Source organism: Mesoplodon bidens, assembly GCF_964165515.1.
Source record: "Mesoplodon bidens genome assembly, chromosome: 4".
Lineage (NCBI taxonomy): Eukaryota > Metazoa > Chordata > Mammalia > Artiodactyla > Ziphiidae > Mesoplodon > Mesoplodon bidens.
Genome location: NC_138160.1, coordinates 129944153 through 129962761, shown reverse-complemented (window position 1 = coordinate 129962761; position 18609 = coordinate 129944153). Strand labels below are relative to the sequence as shown.

Below are 18609 nucleotides of genomic sequence, written 5' to 3'. Positions count from 1 at the left end.
GAATGAGGGGCACAGTAACAACTATTGTCCACCCCTACCCTTGTGTACCTGTCCACCTGCAACATGGAACCCTGCAGCAGCAACTTCGCGGAGGTCAGCTGCTCAGAGAGCAGGGTGGTGTGCAGGAGAGGCAGGCTGCAGAATATTTCTCTTCTACAGTCACAGTCCTTTTGTGCTTTTAAAGATCTCAAATAAATCATAAGCCTGGAGGTTATGATTTTCATGGACAGTCTTCTTTATATTTTTCCTTTCCTGCTATATTATTCTAAATTCTGAAAATAGCTTTATGGGTTTTTTAAAAATAAAAATGACAGATACTTATTGTAATAAATTAAAATGCTATAGGGAAATATACTGAAGAGAGCCAGTTGTTCATGTCAGGCTCCTGTGACTAGCACATGTGCATGGCTGAGCTTCCATTTTCGAATCTTTGCTCAGGCACTCGGTCCTTTGGGCCAGAGCCTCAATCTCACTACATCTCGATTTACTCATCTATGAAAATGGGACTCATCCTTGTAGAGTGGTCATAAGAAAGTACTGAGCCCTTGTTGTGCCAGACACATTATAGCCTGTGTTGTAGCATTTAGTCCTCGAAAGAGCCTTGTAAGGTGGTGACTGTCATTATCCTTGTCCTATAGATGAAGAAATTGAGGCTTGGGGGGATTAAATAATTTGCTTATGACCGCACAGGCAGTAAATGCTGGGGACTGGGCCAGTCCAACCTGCTCCAACACCCGAGCTCTTACCCATTGCGCTGTACTCCGTGAGAATTACATAATGATTCAAGGAAAGCTTTTGGCACAGTGCCTAAAACAGAGCACGCACTCAAATAATTGTGTTCATTTTTTAAAAAGTAATGATACTGATGACATAGTGCAGTTTTATACAAAAGGATGACACGTTTGGTACAGTCTGTCTTTTTTTTTTTTTGTAACATCTTTATTGGAGTTAAACTGTTTTACAATGGTGTGTTAGTTTCTGCTGTATGACAAAGTGAATCAGCTATACATATACATATATCCCCATATCTCCTCCCTCTTGCGTCTCCCTCCCACCCTCCTTATCCCACCCCTCTAGGTGGACACAAAGCACCGAGCTGATCTCCCTGTGCTATGCAGCTGCTTCCCACTAGCTATCTATTTTACGTTCGGTAGTGTATATATGTCCATGCCACTCTCTCACTTCATCCCAGCTTACCCTTCCCCCTCCCTTTGTCCTCAAGTCCATTCTCCACATCAGCGTCTTTATTCCTGTCCTGCCCTTAGGTTCTCCAGAACCATTTTTTTTTTAAGATTCCATATATATGTACTAGCATACGGTCTTTTTCTCTTTCTGACTTTCTTCACTCTGTATGACAGTCTCTAGGTCCATCCACCTCACTACAAATAACTCAGTTTCGTTTTATGGCTAATCCATTGTATATATGTGCCACATCTTCTTTATCCATTCATCTGTCGATGGACACTTGGGTTGCTTCCATGTCCTGGCTATTGTAAATAGAGCTGCAATGAACATTGTGATAATGACTCTTTTTGAATTATGGTTTTCTCAGGGTATATGCCCAGTAGTGGGATTGCTGGGTCATATGGTAGTTCTATTTTTAGTTTATTAAGGAACCTCCATACTGTTCTCCATAGTGGCTGTATCAATTTACATTCCCCCCAACAGTGCAAGAGGGTTCCCTTTTCTCCGCACCCTCTCCAGCATTTATTTTTTGTAGATTTTTTGATGATAGCCATTCTGACTGGTGTGAGGTGATACCTCATTGTAGTTTTGATTTGCATTTCTCTAATGATTAGTGATGTTGAGCATCCTTTCATATGTTTGTTGGCTATCTGTATATCTTCTTTGGAGAAATGTCTATTTAGGTCTTCTGCCCATTTTTGGATTGGGTATTTTGTTGTTTGATATTGAGCTGCATGAGCTGCTTGTATAGTAGTTTTCTGGTAGCACCTTTAGGATTCTCTATGTATAGTATCATGTCATCTGCAAACAGTGACAGTTTTACTTCTTCTCTGCCAGTTTGGATTCCTTTTATTTCTTTTTCATCTCTGATTGCTGTGGCTAAAACTTCCAAAACTATGTTGAGTAATTGTGGGGAGAGTGGGCAACCTTGTCTTGTTCCTGATCTTAGTGGAAATGGTTTCAGTTTTTCACCACTGAGAACGATGTTGGCTGTGGGTTTGTCATATATGGACTTTATTATGTTGAGGTAAGTTCCCTCTATGCCTACTTTCTGGAGGGTTTTTATCATAAATGGGTGTTGAATATTGTCAAAAGCTTTTTCTGCATCTATTGAGATGATCATATGATTTTTATCCTTCCATTTGTTAATACGGTTTATAACATTGATTGATTTGTGTATATTGAAGAATCCTTGCATTCCTGGGATAAACCTCACTTGATCATGCTGTATGATCCTTTTAATGTGCTGTTGGATTCTGTTTGCTCGTATTTTGTTGAGGATTTTTGCATATTCATCAGTGATATCGGCCTGTAGTTTTCTTTTTGGGTGACGTCTTTGTCGGGTTTTGGTATCAGGGTGATGGTAGTCTCATAGAATGAGTTTGGGAGTGTTCCTCCCTCTGTTATATTTTGGAAGATTTGCGAAGGATAGGTGTTAGCTCTTCTCTAAATGTTTGATAGAATTTGCCTGTGAAGCCATCTAGTCCTGGGCTTTTGTCTGCTGGAAGATTTTTAATCACAGTTTCAATTTCAGTGTTTGTGATTAGTCTGTTTATATTTTCTATTTCTTCCTGGTTCAGTCTTGGCAGGTTGTGCTTTTCTAAGAATTTGTCCATTTCTTCCAGGTTGTCCATTTTATTGGCATATAGTTGCCTGTAGGAATCTTTCATGATCCTTTGTATTTCTGCAGTGTCAGTTTTTACTTCTCTTTTTTCATTTCTAATTCTGTTGATTTGAGTCTTCTCCCTTTTTTTCTTGATGAATCTGGCTAATGGTTTATTAATTTTGCTTATCTTCTCAAAGAATCAGTTTTTAGTTTTATTGATCTTTGCTATCATTTCCTTCATTTCTTCTTCATTTATTTCTGATCTGATCTTTATGATTTCTTTCCTTCTGCTAACTTTGGGGTCTTTTTTTGCTCTTCTTTCTCTAATTTCTTTAGGTGTAAGGTTAGGTTGTTTATTTGAGATGTTTCTTGTTTCTTGAGGTAGGATTTTATTGCTATATATTTCCCTCTTAGAACTGCTTTTGCTGCATCCCACAGGTTTTGGGTCATTGTGTTTTCGTTGTCATTTGTTTCTAGGTATTTTTTGATTTCCTCAGTGATCTCTTGCTTATTCAATAGTGTATTGTTTAGCCTCCATGTGTTTGTATTTTTTACAGATTTTTTCCTGTAATTGATATCTAGTCTCTTAGCGTTGTGGTCAGAAAAGATACTTGATACGATTTCAATTTTCTTAAATTTACTAAGGCTTGATTTGTGACGCAAAATATGATCTATCCTGGAGATGTTCCATGAGCACTTGAGAAGAAAGTGTATTCTGCTGTTTTTGGATGGAATGTCCTATAAATATCAATTAAGTCCTTCTTGTTTAATGTATCATTTAAAGCTTGTGTTTCCTTATTTATTTTCATTTTGGATGATCTGTCCATTGGCGAAAGTGGGGTGTTAAAGTCCCCTACTATGATTGTGTTTCTGTCGATTTCCCCTTTTATGGCTGTTAGCATTTGCCTTATGTATTGAGGTGCTCCTATGTTGGGTGCATAAACATTTACAATTGTTATATCTTCTTGTTGGATTGATCCCTTGATCATTATGTAGTGTCCTTCTTTGTCTCTTGTAATAGTCTTTATTTTAAAGTCTATTTTGTCTGATATGAGAATTGCTACTCCAGCTTTCTTTTGATTTCCATTTGCATGGAGTATCTTTTTCCATCCCCTCACTTTCAGTCTGTATGTGTCTCTAGGTCTGAAGTGGGTCTCTTGTAGCCAGCATATATATGGATCTTGGTTTTGTACGCATTCAGCTAGTCTATGTATTTTGGTTGGAGCATTTAATCCATTTACATTTAAGGTAGTTATCGATATGTATGTTCCTATTACCATTTTCTTAATTGTTTTGGGTTTATTATTGTAGATCTTTTCCTTCTCTTGGGTTTCCTTCCTAAAGAAGTTCCTTTAGCATTTGTTGTAAAGCTGGTTTGGTGGTGCTGAATTCTCTTAACTTTTGCTTGTCTGTAAAGGTTTTAATTTCTCTGTCGAATCTGAATGAGAATCTTGCTGGGTAGAGTAATCTTGGTTGTAGGTTTTCCCTTTCATCACTTTAAATATGTCCTGCCACTCCCTTCTGGCTTGCAGAGTTTCTGCTGAAAGATCAGCTGTTAACCTTCTGGGGGTTCCCTTGTATGTTATTTGTTGCTTTTCCCTGGCTGCTTTTAATATTTTTTCTTTGTATTTAATTTTGGATAGTTTGATTAATATGTGTCTTGGCGTGTTTCTCCTTGGATTTATCCTGTTTGGGACTCTCTGCTCTTCCTCGACTTGATTGACTATTTCCTTTCCCATATGAGGGAAGTTTTCAGCTATAATCTCTTCAAATATTTTCTCAGTCCCTTTTTTTCTTCTTCTTCTTTTGGGACCCCTATAATTCGAATGTTGGTGCATTTAATGTTGTCCCAGAAGTCTCTGAGACTGTCCTCAATTCTTTTCATTCTTTTTTCTTTATTCTGCTCTGTGGTAGTTATTTCCCCTATTTTACCTTCCAGGTCACTTATCCGTTCTTCTGCCTCAGTTATTCTGCTATTGATTCCTTCTAGAGAACTTTTAATTTCATTTATTGTCTTGTTTATCATTGTTTGTTTGCTCTTTACCTCTTCTAGGTCCTTGTTAAACGTGTCTTTTATTTTCTCCATTCTATTTTCAAGATTTTGGATCATCTTTACTATCATTACTCTAAATTCTTTTTCTGGTAGACTGCATATTTCCTCTTCATTTGTTTGGTCCAGTGTGTTTTTACCTTGCTCCTTCATCTGCTGTGTATTTCTCTGTCTTCTCAATTTGCTTAACTTACTGTGTTTGGTGTCTCCTTTTCTCAGGCTGCAGGTTCGTAGTTCCTGTTGTTTTTGGTGTCTTCTCCCAGTGGGTAAGGTTGGCTCAGGGGGTTGTGTAGGCTTCCTGGTGGAGGGGACTGGTGCCTGTGTTCTGGTGGATGAGACTGGATCTTGTCTTTCTGGTGGGTAGGACCACGTCCGGTGGTGTGTTTTGGGGGGTGTCTGTGACCTTATTATGATTTTTAGGCTGCCTCTCTGCTAATGGGTGGGGTTGTGTTCCTGTCTTGCTAGTTGTTTGACACAGGGTGTCCAGCACTGTAGACTGCTGGACGTTGAGTGCAGCTGGGTCTTAGTGTTGAGATGGAGATGTCTGGGAGAGATTTTGCCATTTGATATTACGTGGGGCTGGGAGGTCTCTGGTGGACCAATGTCCTGAACTCACCTCTCCCACCTCAGAGGCTCAGGCCTGACACCCGGCCAGAGCAGCAAGACCCTGTCAGCCACATGGCTCAGAAGAAAAGGGAGGAAAAAGAACGAAAGAAAGAAGCCCCCCAAAAAGAAAGAAGCCCAAAGAGCTTTTGTTAACATGAGTTATATCTAGTGATGTTTACCCTGTTAGAAATTAAAACCATGAAACATTTAAAATAGCTGTTTGTTAATCCATTTAGAAAAGAGTAATAAGCCCAATTCATGTTCACATAAATAACATAATTTTTGAAAAGCAGTATTTTAAAAATTACTGATAATGGCATTGTTTTACATCTTTGCAAATGTCTTTCATGTCTGGCTTAATAAAATATAGCTGGATTCTCCTAAATGCTTCTACATTCAAAAAAAAGAGAAAAAGTAATAAAATAAAGTTATTAAAATAAAAAAAATTATTAAAAATAAAAAACTTTAAAAGTAAAAAAAGAAAGACAGCAACCAACCAAAAAACAAATCCACCAATGATAACAAGCCCTAAAAACTATACTATAAAAAACAACAACAACAACAACAAAACAGACAGAGAGAACCCTAAGACAAAGGCAAAAGCAAAGGTTTTGGGAAGTCTGAGGTCTTCTACCAGTGTTCTGTAGGAGTTGTTCCACATATAGATGTAGTTTTGATGTATTTGTGGGGAGGAAGGTGATCTCCACGTCTTACTCCTCCACCATCTTGAAGGTGCCTGGTACATTCTGTATTATAGCTTCTTTTCTCCCTCAATAAAGATGAGCCTCTAACTGCTATGTTGTCTACCAAGCCAGAGTGGAGGAGATGATGCTTGTATTCTGCCCTTTTGTGGGAAGTAGCAATTTTAAGTAAGGTGGTTAGGGAAGGCTTCATTGAGGTGATAATTGAACAATAATTTGAAGGGGGTGAGGTAGTTAGCCATGTAGACTTCTGGGGGAACAGCATTCTAGGTAGAGGGTATAGTCATTGGCAGGAGATTGCTTGGCATGTTTAAGGAACAGCTCAGACGTCAATATGGCTTGAGTGAAGTGAGCAAGGGGACAGTAGTAGCAGGAGTTGAGTTCAGAGATGTAATAGGATGGGGTCATATCTATAAAGGTCTCATAGGCTAGTTAAGGACTTTGAGTTTTATTCTGAGCAAAGTGGGGGGCATTAGAAGGTTTTGAGCAGAGAACTAACATGGTGTGACATATGCAAAAAGGGTCCTCGTGGCTACTGTGTTAAGAATAGATTTTAGAGGAACAAACAAGGAAGTGGAGAGACCCAGCCAAAAGGCAGTAATTCTGGTGAGAGCTGATGGCAGTTTAGATCAGGGGAATGACAGTGGAACTGGGAAAAAGAGTTCAGATTCTGGAGAGATATTGAAGGTAAGGTCAACAGGACTTCCTGATGAACTGAATGAGGGCTGGGAGAGAAATCAAGGAGTAAGATGTTGACCTGAGCAAGCTGAAGGAATGGAGCTGCTGCCAACAGATGCGGGCAAGGATACAGGTGGAGTAGGTTGGGGAAGGGGGATGACCAGGAGTTCCGTTTTGGACATATGAGCTTGAGAAGACTATTAGACCTACTAGTGGAGCTGGACAAACAAAATCTAGCAGGAAAGGTCTGGCTGGAGATGAAGATCTGGGATTCTTCCACATATACATAGTATTCAAAGCCATGAGACTGGGGAGATCACCAAAGAGTGTAGACTGAAAAGAGAGTAGACTGAGGATTTATCCCTGAGATACTCCAATACTGAGAGGTTGGGGAAGAGGAGGATCCAGTAAAGGAGAATGAAAAGATACAACCAGTGATGTTGGAGAAAAACCAAGAGAGTATTGTATCTGGGAAGCCAAATGAGGGATGTGTATCAAGAAGGAAGCAGTGATCAGCTGTGTAATATGCTGCTGAGAGGTCAAGTAAGATGGGAAGTGATATCAATCATTGAATTTGGCAACACAAAGGACGCTGAGTACCCTGACACCAGTGGTTTCAGTGTCATGATGGGTGGGGGTAGAATTTTGCTGCAAAGGGAAAGCAAAGAAAGAAAGTGCTATCTGGCAGGAAAAGTGGGTTCAAGAAAACTTTTTTTTTTTAAAGATTTGAACAATAACAGCATGTTTGTATGATGACTGGGATGATCCAGTAGAGAGTGAACAAAGATGTAGGAAGGAGAAAGGAAAGTCAGTGGCATCTTGTCCTTTAGGAGGTAAGGGGGGTGGGGTGGGATCTAGTGCATGAATGGAGAGATTGGCTTTGGAAAACGTGGACAGATATGATGGTGAGAGTGCCTGGAAGTTTCCATCTGATTGCTGAGAGCGAGGATGGGGAGAGAGGCATTAAGGGTCTGAGGAGAGAGAAGTTGTGAAAATAGTCATCTGAGAGAGTGAGGGGACTAAGCAAGGTAGTACGATCGTTGGGTAGCATGAAGGGCTCATTTGAGACTCATGGTCATGAAATTAAAGGGAGACCAATAAGCAAAAGCTGTGTGTTTTTCTCCAGCCATGTTCAGCTCCATGATACTTATATATAGAGGGAGAGTTGGATTTTACCGGATTTGTGTATTTGCCAAGTGAGTTCTACCAAGTAAAAGAGGGACAGGAGTTTGGCTATGGAATTTAAGATTGGTAAGGAGAGGAATGAGGACATTACAGAGGGGAGAGATAGTGAAAAGATGGAAGGATCAACAGATCTGTGATCCTAGGTAAGTGAAAGGAGTGATTTAATGACAATGTTTTGTATAAGTTGTACTTATTTTTGTCATTGTCTTTTCTTAATGGCAAGTTATATTGGTTTTCTATTTACTGTAATAATACTGTTTTCTTTTTAAGGAAATAAAGGTATAGGTAGAATTCAACCAGGGCAAAAATCGGGAAGATGGTGTACAAATGTCCAACTTCTGGAAAACACTGGGTTAGATCTTCACATTTCACCCAGAGAAAGCGCTACCTAACCCAGAGTGACAGGAAAACTATTTGGCCACAAGTAGTCCCACTTCTTGAGGGTGAGGGGAACTAAAATGTTCTAACCCAGTGATTCTCAGACTTTTTGATTTTGGGACTTTTTATACTCTTAAAAATAATCGAGGATCATAGGGAAGTTTTGTTTATGTGGGTAACAGCTATTGGCATTTTCATTATTAGAAATTAAAATGGAGAAGTTTTAAAATAACAAGAAACCCATTACACGTTAACATAAATACCATATTTTTAGGAAAAATTGTTCCATTTTCCATAATGAAAAGAAGAGTGGCATTGTTATACATTTTTGCAAATTTCTCTTACATCTGGCTTAATAGAAGCTAGCTGGCTCGTACCTACATCTGCCTTTACCTGTTGTGATAGTGCATGTCTAGAGATCACCACTGTATATTTGTGACAGAATCAGAGTAGAAGAGGCAAATAATGTCTTGGATTATTATGAAAATAGTTTCACCTTGTAGATGCCCTGAAATCGTCTTAGAGACCCACTTCAAGAACTGTTGAACTGTTGAGTAAGGGAGTGGGGGTGAGAGGGAGGTTTTTGGTATCCCTGAAGGCTGAGGAGTATAGAATACTAGAGAGGCCTGTGAAGAAGAATCCAAAAGACAGGGTCTTGATCAGCAAGGCATCTCTGGGCCTCGGTTTCCTCATCTCTGAAATGGAGATATCATCCCTGCCCAGGCCATCCCATGGAGAGCAGCAAGGGCCAAATGAGACCATAGAAGAGCACTTTGAGGGTTTCTGTACTCTACAAATACAATGTCTAAAACAGCCTTGAAAATCACCAAACACTATCCCTCCTACCTGTGAAAATAAACTAACATTCTTTGCACTGGCAGCTTCTGAGCAGGGATTTTTATAAGTACTTCTTGGCTTTGCTGATGGCCATTTGGATTTTCTTTACAGCTGGTGGATGGAGTGCTCCAGCTGGAATACCATTGCCCAGGTGGCTTCTACAGAAATCTTTCCTCCCGGTCTCGTGTGAATGACCAAGAGTGGCACTCCGTTCTGGTGGAGGAGACAGATACTTCCATTCACCTGTTGGTTGACAGTGCAGCCAACGCCTCCCTTGCACTCCCAGAGAACTGCTGGAGTCTGAGGCCTGAAAGGGACCTCTTTCTGGGTGGCCTCGTCCTCTTGCATTCTTTCCCAAATGTCTCCCAGGGCTTCGAAGGCTGCCTGGATGCTGTCATGATCAACGGAGAGGCGCTGGAGCTGCTGGCCCATGGCAAGAAGGTGGCGGGCATGCTGGAGAGGCGGGCCCTCACCCAGTGTTGCCTCCACAGTGACCAGTGCAGCCAGAACCCGTGTCTCAACGGTGGAAAGTGCTCACAGACCCGCGGGGCAGGTAAGGCTAGGGCTGACCCTGAGGCTTATCCCAGGAGGCTCTGCAGAGGACCCTGCCAGGCTGAACTAGCAATCGTGTATCACTGTAGAGTTTACCAAGCCCACTCCTCCACCACAGTCTCATAAGGGAGGGAGCGGGGCGGGGGGGGGGGCGCGGGCAGAGAAGAGAGCCATTAAAGCTCCATTTTACTGCTCAGGAAACCACTGGGCTATGTAAGGGATACCCAGAGAGGTAAAGGAACTCACCCAAGGTCACAGGGCTGTTAAGCGAGAGGCATGCTCAGGGTGCAGATCTCAGTGAAAATATCTCCCTCTTCCCCTTACTGTCTGGTGAGTAACGAGCTAGGATCTGCTAGGTCTACTGGCCCCCTACCAGGGGAGGCCAGTAGTCTTTTTTCTCCCTCAACAAGAACTATCTTTCTTTCTCCTTTTTTTTTTTTGGATGGGGGAAGGGTACGAATGCGGACCTCTGATGTAGAAGGCTGAAGTCATCACACATCTCAGTGCCATCATTGGTGCATGCTAAGTTTCGCTCTCCCTCTTTTTTTTTCCTAAATTTTATTTATTTATTTATTTATTTATTTATTTATTGGCTGTGTTGGGTCTTCGTTGCTGTGCGTGGGCTTTCTCTAGTTGTGACAAGCGGGGGCTACTCCTCGTTGCAGTGCGCGGGCTTCTCATTGCGGTGGCTTCTCTTGTTGCGGAGCAGAGGGTCTAGGCATGCAGGCCTCAGTAGTTGTGGCTCATGGGCTCTAGAACGCAGGCTCCAGTAATTGTGGCGAATGGGCTTAGTTGCTCTGCGGCATCCTCCCGGACCGGGGCACGAACCCGTGTCCCCTGCATTGGCAGGCGGACACTTAACCACTGCGCCACCAGGGAAGCCCAGTTTCTCTTTCTTATTGCCCTTTATACTCCACTGCCTTCTCCCTTCCTCAAACCCATAGGCAAACATTTAAAGTTTTAAAATGAGTTCTTACAAAATGTAAGAACTGTTTTTCACATGCTTGAATTTCTAACTTATATATGTTTTACACTTTTCCATCCACGCTGCCATGAGTAATTCTTATTCATTGCTTTTAATTGCGGCTCAATACTCCAAGGTGTGCACGCGCTCACCTTTCCCCTCTGGACTGTCCCAGCAATGGACATCCCACCTCCATCAACAATGCTGCACTGAACATCCTCCCACGTCATCTTACAAACCTATGTGAGAACTTTTCACACATACACACATACATACGCACCACCCAGAGATGGAATTCACATACTCAGAGTATGCAAATAGTTACTTTGACTAAATCGGGTCAGACTGCTGTCCAGCATGGCCGCAGCAGTCTGTACTTCCACCAGCAAGTGCATGAGATTCCTAGTCACCTACATCTCTGTCAACACTTGACATTCTCCCATTTTCTAATCTTTGCCTGACAAATAATACTGTCACTTCTACCTAAGATACCCAAGGAGTCCATCACTTCTGCATCCCCACTGCCATTGGTCTGACCCCAGCCCCCATCACCTCTCTTCTTTTCTTCTGCACCAGCCACCTCCCTGCTCTCCTGCTTCTCTCCCTCCACTAGCATCTTCCAGCAGGGCACCAGAGAGATCTTTATACAATGTAGATATGAGCACATAGCTTTCCTGCTTGGAATCTTGCAGTGGCTTCCCCTTGCCGTTCAGATGGAGTCCCAATTCCTAATTCCTGCCTGTGGCTCCTATGTCCTGGCCCCTCTCACCTGCTGGTCCACCCTGGTGACGTGCCACACCCTCTCCTCCAAACCTTTGCACACGTTCTCCTCTGCCTGAAACATCTTCCTCTTTGCCCCTTTATCTTTTTGCCTGGCTAATTTTTACTCAACCTTCAGGTCTCAACTAAAATATCACCTCCTCCAGGAAACCTCCCCTGGTGCCTAGTTTAGGCTAACTCCTTCCCCCAACGCTTCCCTTCAATAAAACTAATTTTTATGCTAATTACTAATATACTGATATTATCTATAACTGTCTCAGTTTGAACCCCCAAATTGCCATTTGCTTGCTGTGTGACCTTGAGCAAATGTCATGCATTCCCTGAGCCTCATTCCCTGACCTGCCATCAACTTGTACCTGTCCCTGATGAGGACAATACCAGTAACCAATCTCAGGGCTGTCGGGAGGATCAAATGAGCTAATACATGAAGATTCTGAGAACAAAGATTACAATAAGTGGTGTTGTCTAGGATGACGATACCCATTATTATCCTTTAGATGCCTGTTCTCTGTAGTCTGTAAGTTGTTTGAGGGCAGGGATCCAGTCTTCTTGTCCAGCAGGGCACTGGTGCCTACCACGGTGCGTGTGGCAGAGAGAGGCACTCAATAACTAAGTGTGGACACTGGGATCTGCAAACACACGAGGCCCCCCTCCATCCTGGAGGACCTGTCCCCTGGGGCTACTGGACCAGAGTGCTCTCTCACGGCCCTGCCCTTCTCCCCAGGCTATGTCTGCACGTGCCCCTCACAGTTCTCCGGGAGGCACTGTGAACAAAGGAAGGAGAACTGCACTTCGATGCCCTGCCTGGAAGGTGGAACTTGCATTTCTTCCCCCGAAGGAGCCCCCTGTATCTGCCCTCACCCCTACATGGGAGACAGGTAAGCACAGGAGGGGTCCCCTGCCATTGGTTCCTCTCCCTGAGTGTGGCACCACTGGGGGATGACCTCTGCACTCTGACCCCTAGAGAGGCCAATGGGCAGCCAGGGGCTGAGTGCTCTGGTCACCTGGCTTCTTGGTCTTTTCCACGTGTCAAGGCTTCTCCCTCCCACCACCTGCATCAGAACACCCTGGGAGGGGAGGTGCTCGTTAAAAAGACAGATTTCCCAAGCCCTATTCTGAACCTACTGAATTGGACTCACTAGGCTGGGGCCAAGGAATCTGCTATTCCTACCAGATCTTCGGGCAGTTCTGATCTTTGCTGAAGTCTGAAAGTAGCTAAAGTTCTTATTCTCTTGCTCTGGACTGTGACTTTCCAGAAAGCAGCCTGGGGGTAATGATTCCACTTGATACAGGCACTGCTGTGGGTCTCAAACCCCACCACTAGTTACCTGTGCCTTGTATTATACTGGCCTGGGGGGTTGTAAGGGAAGGAGAATCATCCCTAGAATTCTAGGTGTAAAGAGGATTTGGCAGTTCTCTGGTTTTATGGCTCCCCAACTTGGAAACCTTTAAAAATCATGAGGGAGACTTGTGAAAAATACAGATTCCTGGACCAACTAAACTGGAATCTCCAAGGAAGGAGGCCAAGGATTCTATTTACAACAAGCTCCCAAGGTACCCCCTTGCTGTCAGTGGGTGCATAAGAGATCCAATGATATAGTCCATCCACCCAATTTACAGATGAGGAAACTGAGGCCCAGAGAAGGAAAGGGCTTGTCCAAGGCTCCCCCGTGTGTTTAAGATCCAAGTCCTTTCTCTCAGCACCTGGCATTTCCAGCCCCACTGTGCGCCTCACTCTGCAGCAGGGAATTCTCTCCATCCAGTAGATGTGTTAGGGCAGGGGTCCCCAACACTCGGCCAAGGACCGGTCCGAGGCCTGTTAGGAACCGGGCCGCACAGCAGGAGGTGAGTGGCGAGTGAGTGAGTGGAGCTTCATCTGCTGCTCCCGATCACTCCCCATCGCTCACATTACTGCCTGAACCATACCCTCCCCACACAGGTCCATGGAAAAACTGTCTTCCATGAAACTGGTCCCTGGTGCCTAAAAGGTTGGGGACCATTGTGTTAGGGGACACTTCCTGGCTGAAAGTGGTGTTTGCATTTTAAAAGAGAATTTGGGGAGGCCAACGTATAACCCAAAGGACAAACTGTTGGTGGTGAAATTTCAGGCACTGGGACTCATGTGGGATGGGGGGAGCCTTTCCCAATGTCCCTCAAAAGTATGCTAATGCATATATATGGAATCTAAAAAAAAAAACAACAAATGGTACTGATGAACCTAGTTGCAGGGCAGGAACAAAGAGGTAGACATAGAAAATGGACCTGAAGACACGGGGTGGGAGGGCGAAGCTGGGGCGAAATGAGAGTATCATCGACATAGATACACTAGCGAATGTAAAATAGTTGGCTGGTGGGAAGCAGCAGCATAGCACAGGGAGATCGGCTCGGTGCTTTGCGATGACCTAGAGGGGTGGGATAGGGGGGAGGGAGGCTCAAGAGGGAGGGGATATGGGGACATGTATAAGCATATGACTGATTCGCTTTGTTGCGCCATAGAAACTAACACAGTACTGTGAAGCAATTATACTCCAATAAAGATCTATTTTAAAAAAAGTAGGTAAAGCTGACTATAGAAGTCTCCTAGGAGCCTCACACCAATGAAAGCCAAGCTGAAGGTGACCTGAGAGGTCCTATGGTTCTAGGTGTTCTCTCTGAGAAAGCTGTCCCGTGTGAGGGCTGTGTGGAGCCATGCTGGGTTCCTGCAACCTCCTGGTGAGGGACGGAGGGAACACTGGCGCCTGGTTGCCATTGCTGGGTGACTGCTGACTTGTATCTGGGACTCTGACCCAAAGGACAGCTAGGTTGCTAGCTGCCTCTACCGCAGTATATGATTGGAAATTTGACCTCAGTTGTAGGCAGTGTATCCAATGCCTAGATCTCACGGGTGGAACATAATGGACTTGCCCAGAGCCTAGATTCAAATGGTCATGAACAAGGGTATTGCTGAGTCTCATGCCTCACTGGTAGAGGATGATGTGAAACTGAAGTTGATGTGTTGATATGTGTGATAATTACTTTTTTTTTTTTTTTTGGTGGGAAATTGGAGAGGCAGGCTTGAGTGCAGGGGTTTTTATCCCATACATCTTTTAAGAGGGGACATGGAAAGGGCAGTATAGTGACTCAGTCCCCTGACTGCTTCTCTGTGTCTGCAGGTGTGAAATGGAATCAAGGGGCTGCTCAGAAGGACACTGTCTTGTCACCCCTGAGATCAAAAGGGGGGACTGGGGACAGCAGGAGATTCTGATCATCATAGTGGTCCTACTGGTCATCGTCATAATCTCTGCTGGGCTTCTCTTCTACTGCCGCCGTTGCAAGTCCCACAAGCCGGTGGCCATGGAGGACCCAGACCTCCTGGCCAGGAGTGTTGGTGTTGACACCCAAGCCACACCTGCCATTGAGCTCAACCCCCTGAGCACAAGCACCTGCAACAACCTGAACCAAGTGGAGCCCAGCAAGACCTCAGCTCCAAATGAATTCGGCACTTTTGGACCCAGCTCTAAGCAACGACCAGTGGTCTGCAGCGTGCCTCCCAGACTCCCGCCGGTGGCGGTCTCCTCCCACTCTGACAATGAGGCCATCATTAAGAGGACCTGGTCAGGCGAGGAGATGGGTCAGTACAGCCACAGGCCTTTAGTTAGCCTCTGGGATTGATGGAACAGGGTAATAGACTGAAACACTCCATTATCTGAGCCACCATGCAGTCCATGAAGGGATGTGGTCAAGGTCACGGTGCACTACTGGGCTGCACCAGATCCCAGGCCTCTGGACTCAGAGGCTGTGCCTCATTCCACTGTACTATGATCTACTCCTCTAAATTCCAAGACATTCCACAGGATTGATGGCCATGGCAGAAACCTGTAGACCCTGGATGGGGTGGGTAGGATCCCTGAGGTGAAAAGGGGGCTTCTGTATATTTATGCTTTTCTGGAAAGGGAAAGAGAGGAAGTCGTCCAAGCTTCTGGTTGCCCAGTCTAGAGGTACACAGCAGCCTTGGGCCAGACCTGGCTGACCCAGAGGAGGGACCTTCACCCCCTCTCATCTTCGGCTCAAAAGGAGGTGAATTTGTAAGGCACTTTATATTTTCTGGCTTATTCAGTAATAGTTAAAACAAGTATTTGCTCTTTCTGCCAGTAGGGTAATTGGGACCCATAAAGACACAGTGACTTATTCTAACTCACCCAACTATTCAGTAGCAGGGACAGAGGTAGGACCAAGGATGCCTGATCTCCAACCTTCCAAGCCACATCTCATTTAATCACCCTCTGTGATAGATGCCATCACACCTCCTAGTCCAAAATATATGTTTGTTTCCTTCAAGTAAGGAGACAAAACTCACCAGTAGGACTTGGGGATAGAGCTGCTGTCTCCAGGAATGGGGGTGGGATGCATGGAGCCATGCAGATTCTTCCCTAATTCACTGACCCTTGGATCAGTGGCACAAATTTACAAGATGGGCTGGCTTTGAGTTAAACCTCTGGCTTTGAACTTGGCCCCATTGGATTCTAGATATTAATATTACCCACCGACTCCTCGGCCCATCTGTACCACATGCTAAGTCATGTAGAGCAGCTCTAAGGCCAGCTGGAACTTTCACCAGGGAAACTCAGAGCTCACCCTATCTTGCTGTTCCCTTTCAGTGTACCCAGGTGGAGCCACAGTCCGGCCCCCAACTTACTCCAGGAAGGAACGCTGGGAATATCCCCACTCCGAAGGGACCCCCGGCCCTCTGACGCCATCACCTCGCTGCCACCGGAACCCAGCTGTGATGCCGGACCCCACTGGCCTCTACGGGGGCTTCCCCTTCCCACTGGAGATGGAAAACAAGCGAGCACCCCTCCCACCCCGTTACAGCAACCAGAACCTGGAAGATCTGATCCCCCGACGGCCCCCCAGTCCCCGGGAGCACCTGCTGGCCCCCTGTCTCAATGAGTACACAGCTATCAGCTACTACCACTCGCAGTTCCAGCAGGGAGCAGGAGGGCCAGGGCCCTGCCTGGCAGAAGGGGGCTACAAGGGGGTGAGCATGCGCCTCAGCCGGGCCGGGCCCTCTTACGCCGACTGCGAGGTAGGGGGCGGGCATCCCATGGGCCGGAGCCAGCCCCAGGCCCCCCCCAACTATGAGGGCTCTGACATGGTGGAGAGTGATTATGGGAGCTGTGAGGAGGTCATGTTCTAGCTGCCCTCAGACGGAGGCACGGGGGAGGCCGAGGACTTGGCACCTTCCCCTGTCTGGCGGGGAGCGAGTTGAGCATGGCTGGGGAAGTGGGAGGGAAGCCCCCATAACCAGTCCGGGCTGCCACATCTTGAAATGTGCTCTTCCAGACCCCCAGCTAGTCCCTGAAGATGGAGGGAAGCTGAGGGTAAGAGCTCCAGAAATAGCACTAGGGCCCCCAGCAGAAAGGGTGTGCACAGAGCCGTTACCCTGGAAACCCAGGAAAAACTGACTCCTGGGATGGGTAAGAGGCAGTGTGCATCTCCCTGACAATCCCCAGGGAGTCAGGGCCTGAACGGGCCTGTCGGGCACATTCTTAGACCTGCCCATTGCTGCACACTCTGCAGGCCGCGGTGGGATCATGCCTCACAGGCAAGCACCACAGCTGCTGAGAGACAAGGTCCAAGGTCACCGACCCTGCAAGGCAACAGGGTGTGCTCCTAGGGGCTGAGAGGTGAGCAGCAGGGGAGCAGCTACCACATGTCACTCGTGCGCCCTGTCTGCCTCGCTGCAGAGTCTGCTCCACGTCAGGCACTGAGCTAGGCATCAGGCATAAGACAGTGAACTATGGCGACAAGGGTTCCCGAGGAGCATCACTTGGCCTCAGTCTCCTGGAGGTCCCACTCCTCTAATCTAATTCCAAGCACCTTGAGCCTCCTCTTTAAGTCTGACTTAAAGCCTGACTTTCTACCAGCCAGGGCCTGCCAGGATCTGTGCAGCCCCTGAACCGTCTTTGTTAAAGACTTCAGACCTCATGGAACTCTGGGTTCGTCAGCCCAAGTTTCGCAAGCACTTTGGGCCAAAGGCAAGAAGGACATCATTCTTCATTTTTAAAAAAATTCTTAGGCACTTTTCAACCTTGCTGTCTGGATGAGTTGCCCCAAAGGGATTTTTCTTCCCTAGACACAAGGAAGTCAGAACTCCTATGCAGGGAAGGGTGGAAGCAGGGAGCCGGACATCAGGAGTGTCCTTTCCTACCCCTCTGTTTCAGAGGCCTGCCAATCCAAGTGTTACCTGCAGCGACTCAACCCTATGCATGGAGGGTCATTGTGGGCACGTGTCTGCACATGTGGGCGCTCATGTATAGTATGTGTGTACACATGTGAAGAACATATGTAGCCAGGAGTGGTAGGGACCAGAGACTTCTGGTGGCCTTGCCACTCCCTCACCTGCCAATCCCTGTCTCTGGTCCACTGCCTTTTCATGTGTGTTGCTTCTGGAGACAAAAGTCTAAAGGAAGAGCAATAGCCACTCTTACCCACAGGGCTGCTGCCTCCAGCAAGAGGGGGCTGTGTGGGTGACAGGGTGTTTGTGTGCATGGTTCATGGCTGTGCGGGCGACTGTGAGCGTGAGTGACAGGATGCCTGGTTTCACTGGTCATTTGTGGTTGTTGGTTTTTTTTTTAACAATAAAATATCTTTTTTACTGTTATTTTCCGTGTCACTTAGGCTGTTTGGTCAGGGGAAGGTCACAAGGGTCTACAGGCCCTTCCAAGCTGAGGTTCATGGGATTTGGGGGATGGAAGGGACCCCAGAGGTCATTAAGCACCATGATTCTCAAACCTTGCAAAATGGCTAAAATACAGATCTCTGAGGCCCACACATACAAAATCAGAACCTCTGGGAGAAGGGCCCAGGACACTATTTGGAAAAAAGGCCTCTAGTTCTGATACAACTGTGCATAGTTAGTGGACAAGTCTGCTAAGCAACAGGTGAATGAAAGGCCCTGGACAAGACTTCAGGACTGCTGACCGCCCCCCCGCCCCGGCCAGCACCCTTGGCCACATGTCGCACTGGTCAGGGAGAGGGGACGATATTGCAGGTCTTGGGAGGCCAGCCTCCTGATGTCCAGAGTCAGCCTGTGGCGCTGCTCCAC

At 45.7% G+C, this 18609-nt stretch overlaps 2 protein-coding genes across 2 annotated transcripts in view; one reads left to right on the top strand and one right to left on the bottom strand.

Annotated features, from left to right (window-relative positions):
- Window positions 1-16698, top strand: part of FAT2 (FAT atypical cadherin 2) — a gene marked incomplete at both ends in the record, with an annotated part of 67501 nt that extends 50803 nt beyond the window's left edge. The window contains 4 exons of the mRNA XM_081231622.1: window positions 9338-9779; window positions 12247-12400; window positions 14675-15132; window positions 16160-16698. Of these exons, the coding sequence (XP_081087748.1) occupies window positions 9338-9779; window positions 12247-12400; window positions 14675-15132; window positions 16160-16698 (1593 nt within the window). The remainder of the gene's footprint in view (window positions 1-9337; window positions 9780-12246; window positions 12401-14674; window positions 15133-16159) is intronic.
- Window positions 1-18609, bottom strand: part of SLC36A1 (solute carrier family 36 member 1) — a 96029-nt gene that overhangs the window by 10452 nt on the left and 66968 nt on the right. The gene's annotated exons all lie outside the window — the stretch shown is intronic.